The sequence below is a fragment of the Strongylocentrotus purpuratus genome, unplaced genomic scaffold (genome assembly GCF_000002235.5).
Source record: "Strongylocentrotus purpuratus isolate Spur 01 unplaced genomic scaffold, Spur_5.0 spur5_scaffold_8, whole genome shotgun sequence".
Taxonomy (NCBI): Eukaryota; Metazoa; Echinodermata; class Echinoidea; order Camarodonta; family Strongylocentrotidae; genus Strongylocentrotus; species Strongylocentrotus purpuratus.
Genome location: NW_022145614.1, coordinates 33,400,769 through 33,417,084, shown reverse-complemented (window position 1 = coordinate 33,417,084; position 16,316 = coordinate 33,400,769). Strand labels below are relative to the sequence as shown.

Here is a 16,316-nt window from a genome sequence, read left to right as displayed (position 1 = left end):
CAATACTTACATTCTATGTGATCAACTTTTTCTGATTCATTCCACACCTGTTCTTTCACAATGCAATCGCATGATCAGAACTCAACTTTATATTTAACATTGGGATATTACTCTTTATTTTTAAAAAAAAATGGGGATATAATTACAATTCACACAAAGAGCAGAAAGTCAATTGTTTAAAACTCAATCACATTTTTCCAATAATCATTTGCCCATTTGGTAGAATTAAGGCCTATTGGTATTAATAAACCTGTACGTCATAACAATAACTCTACTCACATGAAAGACAAATATCTTCATGAATTAACAAAACACAAGTCTTGATCTATCCTGCAGAAGTCATAATGATAAGACTGAAGAAGTTTTAGTTGCTAGGTATGAATTTGTTGAGATAATGGATTGGTTTTCGATGAGGCCACTTCTTCTGTGGAGCAATATACTGCTTTGGATGATCGTACTCAAAGACAGGCTCTCTCATACCTGTATACACAAAGATAAACAAACTCATGGTAATTATATTTCATTAAAAAATGTAGCATTAATAATTTGAGATAAAATAAAGAAAAGAGAATCAAGATAGTCTGCAACCTGTACTTACGCAAGAAAATATGAATGAAAGCGAAACATTCTTTTTCCTATTTCTGAGTAAATACATTCCTTTTAGAAGTTATTGGGATGGAAAACTACCAAGAACCAAGCCCCCTACAACCCTAAAACAGATATATCATACATCATTATTGGACATGTAGTTCAACTACATGTAGTATAACATCTCACTATTATATTACATCATGCAATTCAACATGTACAAGATGAACAACACTATTGGCATTGTCCATCAGCGTGCCTGCAATGCCGGTACGTAGATCTTCCGTTTCACATTTTACGTAAGACATCTTGCGCCATAACTCTTTCTACCAGTGGGGATTTAGGATTTATACAAATTACTCAAGGTTACTCCTTGGGCAACAAAGCAGAAATTTTCTGGGACCACTAAAGATTACAAATCAACAAAAAAGTTCAATGGAAGGATGTTTTCTAGGTTATTCATGTAAAGTCTGATAATTCTGATTTCATCAAATAAAAATACATATAACATGCTTGTGAAAACACACATCAATGTACAAGCAAGGAGTTAGAACTCCTTGATACAAGTAAAGATTCAACAAAAACAAAGACAATGAGATACAGGTCTATTTTCACTGGACAATATATACAGTGAAAACTATATATAAAGACCACCCAAGAGAGACAAGAAAAGTGGTCTTCATAGGCAAGTGGTCTTTATGTACTGGGGTGGTATTCTGAACATTGTTGTAAGTTTTGTGTTATCTTTTGTTGTATCTTCCAGAGATAACACAGCGCTAATATTGTTGTAAGTTGGTATTCTGAACATCATTTTATCCCTGTGTTATCTCTTGAGGACCGCCTCTATCTTATCTTTGACCACCGTTGACACGCCCATTTGTATGGACCCTACCAATCAAAATCTGTTTTATATAAGCATGATGAGTAGGTCAACCAATAGGAATACTTTATGCCATATCTGAAGATGCGCCTAGCGCATACTAATCTTGGGCGTAATTAGTTATTTGAGCGCTTATTACGCGCGTCATCATATGCGCTGTGGCATGTGGATGACGGAAGACAACACGCTTTCACTATATTGGTTAAGATGAGAGCATTAAAATCGTCATATCCTAGCATGTAATTTCTCAGAAAGTTCTCATCTGTGATGTTTCCGGTCAACACACAATCTTCTTCTAACTCGTCTATTGGCACGAAGTTGGTTCTGGGCAAGAAATATTGCCGCCATTATATCACCATGAAAGATACAACAACCCCCTACCTGTTGTAAATATTGTTGTAAATACCATGCAAGATAAGATAAGATAAAAGATACAACAATTTTCAGAATACCAATTATCTTGTCATATTATCTCTCAAGCGCATATGCAAATGAGGATTAAGCGCCATTTTATTACTGAATAAGCACAATTACAAGCGCACCAAAGTTTGAACGCAGGCGCGACCAAAGAGAAGAGAGAAAAGATACAACAAAAGATACAACAATGTTCAGAATACCAACTTTATCTTATCTCCAAAGATACAACAATATTAGAGATAACACAGGGTTCAGAATACGGCCCCAGGTTTCTTTGGTACATGTTTCAATGGGAAACCATGTTCAAGGAAAACGGTCTTTCTATACAGGTGGTTGCTAAAGCAGGTTTGACTGAATATAGCAACAAATTTACACTTGCAGCAAAAAGAATTGCATTGAGGAATAAAAATAGAAGTTGTAGAGAATAAGAAATTGACTCACGAAGGATTTGATGGAAGGTTTGCTGTACAGACTGATCCCATCTACTCTGGTAGAACCCTAAACCAGCAGGTGTCATCAAATCTTGGTATTTACGATAAAACTCTAGGGTCTTGAAGGTCCTTGCAGACAAACTATGACTACAATAAAAGCAAAGAGGGTGAAAATATCAGAGAAAATTATTTAAAATTACTGAGAAACACTTGATTAAGATAAATGGCCACAAAATGTTCATTAAAGGTAATGCAAAGTTTTGGGAAATCTTGAAAATTGGATGGATAGTAATTCTTTAGATTTTGATATATTTTGATGCCCCTGTGGATGTATTATAAGCACTAGAAAATTTTAGCCCCTAAAACATTTCTGCTTTCAAGAAATTGAATAACCAAAAATTTACCGGTGCTCCCGGTAAATTTCAAATATTTTAAATAGCGCCTAAGGCCATTCCATGGTCGCTGCAACCATAAAAATCTCAGAATCTGCAGTTGTGATATATTATTTTCGAATGGGAATAGCAAATCGGTCGATTGTATAGTCAAGAAACATTGTTTTAAGGTTAAAGTATTATCAGTCTCGAGAGGGAGCTATACAACATAAAGAGTTTATTATTTACAATGTCATCACTCTCGACTCGATTTCAACCGCGAATATCATAAAATCGCATATGCTTCAAATACGTTCATTTGAACCAAGTTCATGACCCCATACCAAAACTTTTGTATAATCTTTAATAAATATAAGTCAACAGTATATATTCTACTGATACCCCTTTCAAACTGGCCTGATTTTCATGGAACAGCCAGTATGAATGGGTACAGAGGACAGAACGTATGGACAACCCAAAGACATAATCATATGTCTCCGGCTACTTTGTAGCGGAGGCATACAAAGACATTTTGGTATCCCACAAGACCCACAGTTTAAATCTTCTAAAAGATAAAATAAAGACTCAAGGCGAATGGCTCTGCTTGGGCCCAATGAACATTAAACCAAAAAGCTTGGATTGTAGCAGGATGAATCTTACCAAGGTAACTGCTGTTGTTCCTCATCAAATGACATCCTTGAGTGTTGCTTGAATAGGATGAAGATAAGACGATGATAGCCTGTACCTCTGACAGGAAAGGGAGCCAAGTAGTCTACTAATGTTTCTCCTTCATCAATCCTATTACCAGGAATGTTCCCTCTGTTACAAATCAAATCAAATCGAAATTACCATCAAGTACACTCATACTACTTTCAAACATAAACACTGAAATATGAAGTTGGAAAAGTTACAAAATGGATTACAAGCTAATAATGCACCAAACAATTTTGTCTGCCTAAAACTGATGGCTATAGAAATAAACTTCTCAACTCTTTCAATACAAGAACATAATCACATTGAAAACCGATACGTGACATCAATGTGTGCAAACTCATCTGAATAATCTTCTTAAATCATTTTTTATTTCAGAACATTTTTCTTTGTACATTAGTTTCAGAGGGACACTGTATGAACATGACAGAATGCATATGATCATCATATGGTAGAATATATGATCATCATATGGTAGAATATATATGATCATCATATGGTAGAATATATATGATCATCATATGGTAGAATATATATGATCATCATATGGTAGAATATATGATCATCATATGGTTTGAGTCCCATGGAATAAGTGCAAAATCACCATTACTATAATTTATTGCATTACAGAGGGAAATGATATAGCAGGTGTGTCATCAAAAGAAACAGGGGAAAAACATAAAATTTCACATTTTTTAACTTCCATACATTTTTGGGGGGTCCAATTTTGATGAAAATGTTATCGTTTTGTTTGTTCAATTTTTCTATAATTATTCAATTCAACTTGCAAATGGGTCGGACTTGCCCTTAAAATATTTAAAACATTTAATAAAAAATGAACTTGAACATTCAACTTACATTTCAAATACTGAAATCACTTGCACATTAAAACAAGATGAAAGTATAAGATGAAAGGTGCAACACAAATGGCAGGTGAAAGAGTTGCATGGCATGCTCTCGTGAAGGCAACAGCAGCGCTTTACAGCGCCACCTGAAGTTGATGATGATGATGAAAGTACAGTAACAACAATGTTCAATTATATTAATAATGCAGAATATATACTTACATTAACCAGTGCATATATTCAGCCTCACTGTCCAGTAGATGGCCATCTGCACATAATTATAGAAAAGTAGATAGTAATTGGTAGTATGCCAATAAGTCTCTAATACCCCTTTTTTAATAAAGAAACTTTATCAATTTGTATGCAAAAAAGGCTGACATTACATACAAGTGTATATGCATCTACAGAATATCATGTTACCATCAATACATCTTGGAAAATGTTAGTAAATCCGTTCTTGAAAACAAGAGAGGAAACTTCTAACAATGTATAGATCATTAATGCTCCTATGACATTAAAGGTAATACAAAGTTTTGGGAAATTTTGAAATTGGGTGGATAGTGATTCTTTACCATTTTGATATACTTGGATGCCCCTGTGGATTTATTATAAGCACTAGAAACATTAGCCCCTAAAACACTTCTGCTTTCGAGAAAAATTGAATATATAGATTTACCGGTGCTCCCGGTAAATTTTGATAAATTGCAAATAGCGCCTATACGGCCGTACAATGTTAGCTGCGACCATGAAAATCTCAGAATATATAGTTGTGATATATAATTTCCAAACGGGAAGAGCTAATTGGTCGATTTTAGTCAAGAAACATTGTTTTATAGCTTAATTAATATCTTGACCTTCAGAGGGAGCTATACAACATAACGAGTTTATTATTTACAATTTCAAAACTTTAGACTCGTTTTCAACCGCAACAACGATCACTTAATATTGTAGAATCGCATTTGCTTCCATTATGTTCATTTGAACCAAATTCATGACCCCATTCCAAAACTTTGTAATACCTTTAAGAGTTTATGACTAAATTGCTAATATTCTAATCTGTCTTTAGCAATCGGTTACATTATTCAAACGATTTGTAACGTTATGTTATCTGATTTTCCTCAAAACTTGTTGATTACTTTCTCTATTTTAGTATGTTTGTTATCAAGTCATGTTGTTATGAGGGCTAGATCTGCCCATTAAAGAGAAGTCTGACTTGATCTTAACGAGATTGGGTTGACTTGCCTGGATTAGTACAGAGGAGAGTCCATAAACTATCATCAGACGCTGTAAAACTAACATCAGGTGCTTCAGCAGACTGTACAGGAAATGAAAGCAATTTAATAAATTCTAAGCCAAGTAATAATTATAACAATAAAGAGAGTCTTGTATAGGGCCAACATCTGGCACATTGCCATTTCTGGTGCTCCTTTATTATGACCTGGCTTTGGCATGGCTGGCTGTCATTACAGCACTCAAGCATTTTACCCATTTACTTCACTTGGGTGGAGTGTGGCAAGTGAAGATTAATGTCTTGCCAAACGACATAAATGCTGTGACAGGGATTCAAACCCTGTACCTTGTGGTTCACAGTCTGGAGACTTATCCATTGGACCATAAGACCCCATTATAGGATGTATCACTTAATGAAAGTTCATTCCAAATTGATAGCTCTTGACCAAAAAGGAGGGGAGATCTATCCCTATAAAAGGGTCCATTTATTAGCTGACTATTCAATGAAAAATAGATAGAAATTGCTTCTCAATTGGAATGAACTACATGTAAACTGCAAAAAAAATAATTGGATAAGACTTGGAATTAGCGTAATTTGGACATACATACATATATACATGCATCAGACTTGAGTTTTCCCTTAATGGACAGGCGAGAAAAGAAAGAATCTAAACAACAGTGACAACAAAATTACCAAATTTAATGGTCAGTACTCAGTATGTAGTCCAGTAGATGGTACCATATACCATGTACATGACCTGGAAAAGTTGATAAGTACAAGGTTTTTTTTGTTGATTTGTGTTCTAGATGGGTATTGAAGTAAATTCAGCTTGGTTGCCAGCTTGGCAACCTTGAGCAACTTTTTTAACAGCCATATTAGCATAATCATCTAATTAGCATACATGTATGTGCAATATGTAATAATGTTGATAATCTCAATCCAGGAAGCCTGAAACCATGGATATGACGACTTTTCAAGGGTCTTCTATGACAAGGAATTCATTTATGACACCAATTTTTATTTTTAAGTACATGTAATACAATTGTCTTAAATAGCATAATTAGCATAAAATGTACAATATATGGACTTCATTGTCACTGTTTATCTAAAAAGCCTAAAAATGGGGCAATGCACCATTGTAAATCACTTTTGAAAGATTAATCATTAATTCATGAGAAGATATTATATGTATATGTAGTATAATTAGCCTAATTAGCATATACACTGTATGTGCAATATTTAATAATGTTGCTAATCTTAATCCAGAAAGATTGAAAACATGGATAATATGACTTTTCCAGGGTTTTCCATTATGAGGGATTCAGTTGTGATACCAGTTTTTATTTTTAAGTAATGCAATTGGCTTAATATGTAATTATTGTACTAATAAGCCTAATTAGCATATATGTAGAATATCAATTATTTGGGACTCTATTTAGCTTCACAAATTGTATGTCCAATGTGGTGGTTATCTTGGTTGCAAGGCAATGTTGTCGAACCTCATGAAATGTCTAGGAAATGACGTGGTCATCATACACATTGAAGGTTGGGCTTCAGTCATTGGCTTAATAGAGAGACTGTCGGAAACACACTGAATATGGTTAAAGCAGATGATAGTGATGGAATTGAATATGTGGTGAGACAGGTACGTACGTAGGCCAAAGATGTTGAATATAACAGTGCGAACTATAATCTGTCTATGTTAACCAAAGCTAGAACCATTGAGAGTTGCTCAAGGTTGCCAAGCTGGCAACCAAGCTGAATTTACTTCAATACCCATCCAGAACACAAATCAACAAAAAAACCTTGTACTTATCAACTTTTCCAGGTCTGAAAAACTTCTACAGGACTAATGTGACCTTTCACTTGATGAACAGTTAATTTGTTCAAAGATGATGCCGTAACAAGCAAGCCATGTACTTCAGTTTCATAATATTTTCAATTACACTTCAATTTCACTAAGTGTATAATTTTTAACCTTAAAACTTATCCAAGATATGTTGTGACATTGTCATCGTTGTCAGACAGCAGTGTATACATGTACATGTACATGTACATGTACATGTTATGTCTTGATCTTGCTACACAGGCAAGACAGAAACTATTAACTACAGGCTTATCATGATTTTCATGTTCAAAAACTTCTAACATAATTTTCCTGTTTTCATTTCAGAATGATAATATGTGCTTCATGTTTCTTCATTTTGATAGGATTTATCATTATTTGATTATGCCTATTTATGCTTTTCTTTTTGTTGAAAGAGAAAAAGTTAAAAATAATCTACCTCTGCTGGAGTTACAAAGTTTCCCCTGAATACTGGTACGTTTTCCCCTGAGCTCTGTCTGTATGATATTGAGAGAGGTACATATGGCACAAAGCTGGCTCCATCAAATACATCTTTGAAGATACCATAATGAAGGGCTACATCTCGTATATGATATGGACCACTAGTTTCCTCCCAGACATCTTTGACCTGATCAAGCGGAATCTTCACTGCAGGAATTAGAAATCAATACATAACAAATTATATCAAAAGCATTGTATACTGTTGTATCATGTTTGTTTATTTGTTCTAGTTTTAGTCTCAAATAACACTGTTTTATTTTATTTGATAATTGATTTCATGAACAATCGTTATCTAAATAATGAATATCCTGTTCATCTCATGAATAATAATAATAATAAAGACTAATGGACACTAAACGAAGATAATAATCTCAATTTGACAAACTGATTAAGAAAGTTGCAAGCGAGTACCAGCAGAGGCTGATACTGACGCTGTACAAGAAGCCATCAACATCATCACCACTATACTCCTTTTTTATCTTGATAATAATGGGGTATGTAAGATACTCGCTGCTAGTTGTAGCTAAACATTAGTAAAATACTATTTCTTTATACTCTATGTTTAATCACAGTAAATTATTGATTTTTTTCAAAATCTAATCTGCAGTAATAGAATAAGAACAATAATACAACTAGAAATGCAATCGTGTCACAACGATGTGCGTGCAATGACGCCATGTTTCTATGTGTCAAACGAAAGAGCTTCTCTCGGACTATCCAGAGCAATTTGTACGAAGTCTGTAGCTTCTGTGATATTGGAGAAAGGTAGGGCGAAAGAAAGGCCTCAACAGTGACCTTGATGGGATGGTAGTGACTATGCCTACGAAGTTTGAAAGAAATTGGGATAGGGGAAAGAACCTAGAAAGGGCTCACAAGCACTGCGTGCAAAAACCAAGGGGATTTGGTGCATGTTCGTCAGTGCAATAAAGATCGTCCTGGGGGTCAAAAGCGTGAACCCGATATGCCCCATAGACAATGATGGTAATGCATGGGCGGAAAACGTACAGGATCTGTATTATGACCGGAGTTAAATTGTTTTTTCTCTCTCTCTTTACGTCTCTTCATGGGCCGTATTTGGTATCATTAGAAAGAAAATTTCATGGTTGTTATTGTAAACCACTTTTTTTTTTCTATGATAATCCTATCGAAACTCGTGAGGTAAAATAGATTTATAGGACAAAATGGCGTCTTAAATGGCCCCCTTGACCAATTTCAAAAATCCGGCCAGGAGGTGCACTGCGTATTGGAACTCGGCATGTCACTGCAAATTTTCAAGGAAAAAATAGAACGTTTAAGGGGCGAAAAGCAGTCTGAAAAATTACGTCATAGCCAATACATGTACGTGTTAGATTCGGGCGGAAACTCGGCGGAATTCGTGTAGTGACCTTTGTTCAAATGCGATTTACTCACAATTTTCTGTGTGAACATATACTATACTTGGTATCATTGGAAAGGGCACTTCATTGCGGTTTAGTTTGACACCATTGTTATCTGCGCGCAATGTATTGCACGCATTAAACGCGCTATTACGTAATGCATAGTAAATTCATCATTTTTGGCGATAACTTTGCGCTGACATATTCAAATTTTACTAAACTTAGCAGAGAGTTGTCACGTATATGGATACATGTGTCTGTCAAGTTTTATTGATGTAGGTATAAAGATCGCCAATTTAGAGCAAGTTGAAGTTATTTTGGAATTTTCTTGAAAATGGCGAATTTGGAGGGCATTTATCTCAAACTTGGTCAGTGTTAGGGTATATAATTTTGTATATGGCTGGAAAGGGCATATCTTCAAGTATCTAAATCCAAAAAAGGGTACGGGTTTGCCAAGCCATTATGGAGATACGGCCACAGAAAGAAAGCCAATTCCCAGAACTTTAGAGGGCGAAATTTATGTTTTGCATTGTCATTGGAGCATGAAATTTGGCATGGCTATGAGCAATTATGAGATAAGGATAATGTGAGATTTAAACACAAAACGGAGTTTATATGAGAAAGTTATGGCAGTTTTAGATTTTTAGGGGTCCATTTTTCAGGAATTTGAGAGATTTTTGACGGAGACAGTTTCAGATTTGAATTTTAAGTACAAAGATGGCATTTTGAAGGTCAAGTTATACGTCGCAGATGAAAGAACATGTCTCAGACTAACTAAAGGAATTTGTTAGAAGTTTGTAGGATCTATGATATTGGAGATGGGAAGGAAGAAAGAAAGGCCTTAAAATGGACCAGAAACTGACAAAATAACGCCTGGACATTTACGCATGAGTGATTTCAGAAAACGAAAAAGTAGGTGACCTAGATTGGATATCAGAGATTACGCCTACGAAGTTTGAAAGGAATCGAGCAAGAGAAAAGGACCTAGATAGGAATAACAAGCACTACGTGCAAAGCAAATGGGATTCCGGACGACAAGAAGAAGAAGAAGAAGAAGAAGAACCATGAATATTAATAAGAAGAATGTGAACGAAAACAAGGCAATGACGAAGGTCGTCATTGCAATAACAGAATAATAGCTGGTTATTTGAGAGAGACAAATAAACCGCCATATAAACACAAATACTTGATTGAGAGAAACATGATATACTTACATGTTCTGTGTCTTGCCTGAGCTTCTAGTTGAGCTTGGCTTCTACCATCCTTGATAGCAGCTGCTCTGGTCCGTCGGATAACTCTTCTTTGTCTGTGAGGTGCAGTTAATCCAATATCTACACCATGGGAAGCTGTAAGCAGGCACAAGTGTTCAATATTTTCTTTAGTAATGGTATGAATGTACATCATCAATAATAATAATAATAGTTCAGTTCTTTTATAGCCCATAATACGTTATGAAATAACATCTCTATGTGCTTCCAAAGAGCTTTGGACTTTATTACCCTAGCTTTAGCTTCGGCAGCCTTATCAGCGCACAGTGTATTTCAAGGAATAATCCTGCCAGGTACCCATTTACCTCACCTGGGTTGAGTGTGGCAATTGTAGATCAATGTCTTGCCAAAGGAAATTAGTGCCACGGTGGGACTCGAACCACAGACCTTGTGATCGACAGTCTACAAATAAGACCTTCGCTATAATTAACAGTTCATGTTTACAAAGGTAGACAACTTATCAGACGGTCAATGGTGTTTTAACAATACGATGGAGGTCAATGCATCCAAATGCAAAACATCAAAGTATCGGTAATGCATATTACGCGATCTAGAAGAGAAATCTGGGGGGTCGTCAACTTGATGTGGTTACCTCACATACATGTAAACTTCTTGGATTAATATTCTCGAGTGATCTTTCTTGGAGTAAATATATCCAATCTGTGATATCCCGATGTGCATGGTTATGTGCCTTTGTGCGTCGGATTGTAAACTCGAGAAATACAACCATCCTTAAATGATTATACTGTGCCATATGTAGACCTGTAATTGAATACACCATCCCAGTTTGGCTGCCACACCAAAAGAACCATATTTTGGCTCTTGAGGCTATTTAAAGACGATTTGGATCTACTCGTTCTTGTTTTCCATACTAAATTTCTAACATGCTTTACATACAAACAACGTCTAGAGAAGCTATCTGCAAGTGTAGGGTTACCGATCCACGCGCTGGCAATGCGAAAAAAACGGATTCTGCGTAATAAAATATCCCCAGTTCACCTTCTACTTTTACGAGTTGTCCCTCTTTCCAAGGATTTATCGTTCATAACGTGAAAGTCTCTGTGATGCGTAAGTGACACATGCATCATGGAGCATCATTGCGGAATCCGTTGTATGCATCACCCGTTCACGAATCGGTAATAAAGATCTTATTTCGGAAAAACTGTGCATGTCATTACGAACTTGTCGCTTGTGTACAGTTTTCCGTTGTAATCATTTTGCCTTCGGCGTAGACTAGAAGGGATGAGATTTAGATGACGTCATGTGCAGCGAGAGTTTAAACGCCCGCTGCAAGATCTTTATCATGGATATCGATTTTGACACATAATTTCCTAAAAAATGGACCATTAAACAGATTATTTCAGTCAAGTTGGTAAGTGGAACCAAAGTAGATCTAGTTAAAGGTAATACAAAGTTTTGGGAAATTTTGAAAATTGGCTGGATAGTGTTTCTTCACAATTTTTATATATTTGGATGCCCCTGTGGATGTATTATAAGCGCTAGAAAATTTAGCCTCTAAAACACTTCTGCTTTTGAGAAAATTGAATATCAAAATTTACCGGTGCTCCCGGTAAATTTTGATAAATTTCAAATTGCGCCTACGGCCGTACAATGGTAGCTGCGACCATGAAAATCACAGAATATGTAGTTGTGATGTATAATTTCCAAATGGGAATAGCTAATTGTTCGATTTTAGTCAAGAAACATTGTTTCACGGCTCAAGTAATATCTTGACCTTGAGAGGCAGCTATACAACATAACAAGTTTTTTATTTATAATTTCATAACTTTAGACTCGATTTTAACAATGATCACTGAATATTGTAGGATCGCATATGCTTCCAATATGTTCATTTGAACCAAATTCATGACCCCATACCAAAACTTTGTATTACCTTTAAGTTTTAACCTAATTTACAATATAAAATGCATCGGATATGCATCCTGTGAAAGGAGTAATTCGGGGATAAGTTTTGCAAGTTTGGTGTACTGATTGGCCCACATAACCCTACACAAAAAGTGCGCATTCATCGGAGGTTTGGAAACTGGATCTAAAATCGTTCGACGGGGGTAAGTTTGACTGCGTTGATTTCATGAAAAAAGTATTATTTTCTCGTTTTGGGTAGATTTACTTTAGGTAGAACTATCAGAAAGGTGTTTTTCACAACACTCACACTATATTTTGGTGCTAAAATCTTACGAAAGCGCTATTTTTACGTAGTCAAAATGACACTCAATGTTGCCTGTTTGGAAGAGCGCCATCTTCTGGTAGGGGTACCCCTAGGTCCGTGGTAATGGCCGCCATTAGAAAATTTTCGCGATAAAGTGAAAAAGTATCTCATAAGCTCCCATTATCGAGCGCCGATAATCGAAATCGCTGAATATGGACGACTCGAACAAACAGAGCCCTTCTCAACCTCGTGCATATTCAGCGATTTCGTGCGATCGGCGGTCGATAGCACGAATATTCATATTTTCTTCGCCACTGCCGCGCATGCGTACATTTTCATCGCTATTTTGAATCAACGCTGCGACATGGAAGAATCGTTGGTGTAGAACCCCGAATTAACCTTTTTTTTCCCATCGAAGACTTCTTCAAATTATACATTCAAGTGATTGGAGTTGAGCCCTGACGAGTCGTGCACCCTATGATGTAAAAATTGTTAGTACCGTACCCTGCCCAGTTACCGCCCCCGTTACCAGTACACAACGGCCGTCTTCCATCGCCCGAGTTTCTACGGTGCGCAATGAAGGTGTGCAACTAACTTGCCTATAGCAGCATACACGTTGTAAGGAACATGTGCACGAAATATGGTACACTGTCGATCGCCCATTTAACGGAGATACGCGAATGACGTCACTGTGCAGCAGTCAGCTATGCGCTTATTTAGGTGTGAATCAACCTTTTTAAAAAACATCAAGTTCCTATTCAAAACGATCAGAAAAAAATATGGTGGAAATTTTACTTTTGTTTAAAGAGATATGGAAGTTTAAATTCCTGATGTTTTACCTGAGCAAATTTCTTGCGAAAATTATTATTTATAAAAAAGTTATCGAGGCTTGAACTCGGCCATGTCGCCCTGAGATGCCCCTGCCCTATTTCCGTCCACTCAAACACACGCGCTAGTTCATTGTATGTAAACCGTGCGTTGTTTATGCTCTAACAGAGAAAAGGTTCTGCCCGTGGTTTTTTAGTCTATTTGTGTGTTTTTTAAAGGTTTTTATAGGTCTGCGGTTGGTTTTTTGAAAGTGCACACTTCATTGTCTTTTTTCCATGTTAAAACACTCGGTTTACTCCATAAAATCGCAACTCGAGAGTATGAAGAAGGTGAAGAATACACAAATACTATAAAACTACATTCGACCTAGAATGTTAACAGTTTGTAAATTGGGAATTCACCCCCCCCCCCCCCGAAGAATGTTGCAATGATGTTTGGCCGTTCGTTCGATCAAGCAACCGACAATTTCTGGTAACGATGTGGTATGTGATAATCATGCAGTTATATTTTGTGACAAAATTATATATGATTGATTAATGTTGCAAAAAATGCTTGAAGTTCGGTTCTCCGACAGTGATCCCGATGACAACTAAGTCCGGCTTTTAAAAATGTTGCCAGGTTTGGTAGATTTGCAAAAAGTTTGTATTTATGTTCTATGTCGCTGAAGCTTGTGTCGTCTTTCAATCCAGCGTCGTGGCTTTGTAGCGAAAAGAGTGCTTGTTTCTGATACAATACAGGATGCATGCAGAGGATTGATGTATTAGTTTTTGTTTTATTATAGTCTTTTTAATTTATTCCCTCAATTTTCTTCGATTACACCCCTCCTTTCCCCCATTTTTCTTTTAGTCTCCCTCTTCACTTTTATATCCTTCTTTCTTAGTGCTTCTATACATTAGGCTATAATTATTTTCTATCTTTTTTCAAATGTTTGTGTGTTATATATTTTTGCCAACATGACCAACATGGACCATGACATTTTCGCTGCTATCAAATTTCCGTCAGCTGACTTTGAATAAAATAAATGTTGTTTTATGTGAAATAAACCTATATGAAGAGTAGTATATGACAGAGTAGTATAAAACTATAAATAATACATTTCACAAGGGCCTATACGCCTGTCAGCCTTTCAAATGGCTAGGGTAATTCTTATATACGTTGTTAGTTTGCTAAAGTTTTATGGAGAATAAAAGGTGAACATTTTTTATCTCTATCCATCACATAAATATCTCTTGGCAATAAAATGAATGAATATTGAATGAATAAATAAATAGATGAATTATGTAGAAGATGTGGGGGAGGGGGTATAGAGCCAAATTTAGAGAAGGGCAATACATTGCAGGACATGATTTGAGCTGTTCTCGGTATGACGGTAATGTCAACAAAATACTTATACAATAGCTTTCAACCCTCTTTGGTTGTTGAAGTGGCAAAAACGTGACTGGTGACCCCCCCCCCCCCTACCACCACTCCTTTTGCATTAATTAGTACTACATTATTTTGCAAAAAAAAAAAACACTGACTTTCCATGGAAGTGAATCGACAACTTCGTTTTTAAGATCATTTCGGAAAGTTTTGTCTTTCAAGTTGGCTATAATTATTATTGAATGCATTATCAAAATATAATACTGCATAATTTAGAACAAGTGGAAAACAAAAAACACAACAACTTGAAGTCTTAAACAAATAATCAAACAGGAAACCACATTTGCGTTATAGACCTATATACCCTAAAATTGTAATGATGATCATTTAGACGATATCGGCGATGATGATAATTCTAATGACAATATTGCTAGATGCTTTTTCCAACCAATTATTATGCCTAAAAATATACGCTAATTTATTTTTGAATCAAGATTTGAGAGATGTCGAGAATAGTTTGCATTTAAAAAAAAATTCTACTGGGAAGCAATTTTATTTGGCCTAACGTTTACCCGAGATGTCTCCCTTTTCTATACTTTTGATGCGCATCCACCATCGGGCGGAATTAGGGCAGGTCTAGGCGGAAATAGGCAAGGAAAATGCCTCACGCAGACAGCGCACTACGGACAATCGCTTACGATTTCAGGCATAAGAATGGCATGGTTGGATTCGCTAGAATTTCGGCTACAAATTGATATACATTAGCGCCTGTATAATTCATTTTCAGAAAAAGTTATCTAAGAAAAACTGCCTATCGGGCGGATACCGGGCAGGGTACGGTACTCCCTTTGCAGATTTAACGATAATATCACCCAATCGGCTGTTTTACTAGCCCCCACGCCACGAGAAACCAACGAAACCACCCGAAGCTCCGACGCCTGCGGCGCCGGTGTTGGAGCTTCCCGGAGTTAGTAATAATCGAGAGAGGCAAAGTAACAATAGCTCATTAACACATTTACACTTACCATTTTGTGAGAGTAAGTTGGGTGCTGTCACGAATGTTCTTACAGAATTCAAACCTCCATTTAAAAAAGCAGTCCTCCGCAGGAATGAGCCAAAACAAGCCATTTTCGGAGAGATATATATCGACTCGACAGCCAAAATTACCAAGAACCTGCTGATGGTACGGTATCTGTCATGGTTAAAAATAAAAGGAAATTTTCCGAACATTATAAGGGGTCGTGGAGCTGGAGGTCACAACTGAGGCGGCGCGCCGGGGTGCTTTATTTTTTTCGGCGGCACAGATTGGGCATAGGTGCGTGTTGAGCCTATGGGAAAGTTTAGAGTTAGGGTTAGGGTTAAATCAAGACCCCCTTTTAAAAAATAAGCCCCAATCTGTCCCGAAGAAGAAAATAACGCCGCCGGGGTGCATTGGGCAGAGTACTCCAATTTTGTCTAGCGCCCCAAAAGTGCCACGTTTTCCTTTTTTTA

General features: G+C 36.4%; 1 protein-coding gene across 1 annotated transcript; it reads right to left on the bottom strand.

Moving 5' to 3' along the window:
- Positions 1-117: 117 nt before the first annotated feature.
- LOC577583 (39S ribosomal protein L38, mitochondrial) lies at positions 118-16,020 on the bottom strand. Its single transcript, XM_030975504.1, has 8 exons — positions 15,851-16,020; positions 10,412-10,543; positions 7,760-7,968; positions 5,486-5,558; positions 4,466-4,511; positions 3,348-3,506; positions 2,327-2,463; positions 118-480 (listed from the first exon to the last, which is right to left on the bottom strand). Exons 1-8 carry the CDS (start codon positions 15,951-15,953, stop codon positions 365-367), a joined length of 975 nt encoding a protein of 324 aa, XP_030831364.1. The 5' UTR covers positions 15,954-16,020; the 3' UTR covers positions 118-364.
- Positions 16,021-16,316: the final 296 nt, after the last annotated feature.

Excerpts from the sequence above, each read along its gene's own strand:
- LOC577583 (XM_030975504.1), bottom strand. The coding sequence starts at position 15,953 with ATGGCTTGTTTTGGCTCATTCCTGCGGAGGACTGCTTTTTTAAATGGA. Across the intron at positions 7,969-10,411 it reads TCAGGCAAGACACAGAACAT|TGAAGATTCCGCTTGATCAG; the intron begins GTAAGTATATCA and ends TAATTCCTGCAG. Across the intron at positions 3,507-4,465 it reads GAATATATGCACTGGTTAAT|AGGGAACATTCCTGGTAATA; the intron begins GTAAGTATATAT and ends GATTTGTAACAG.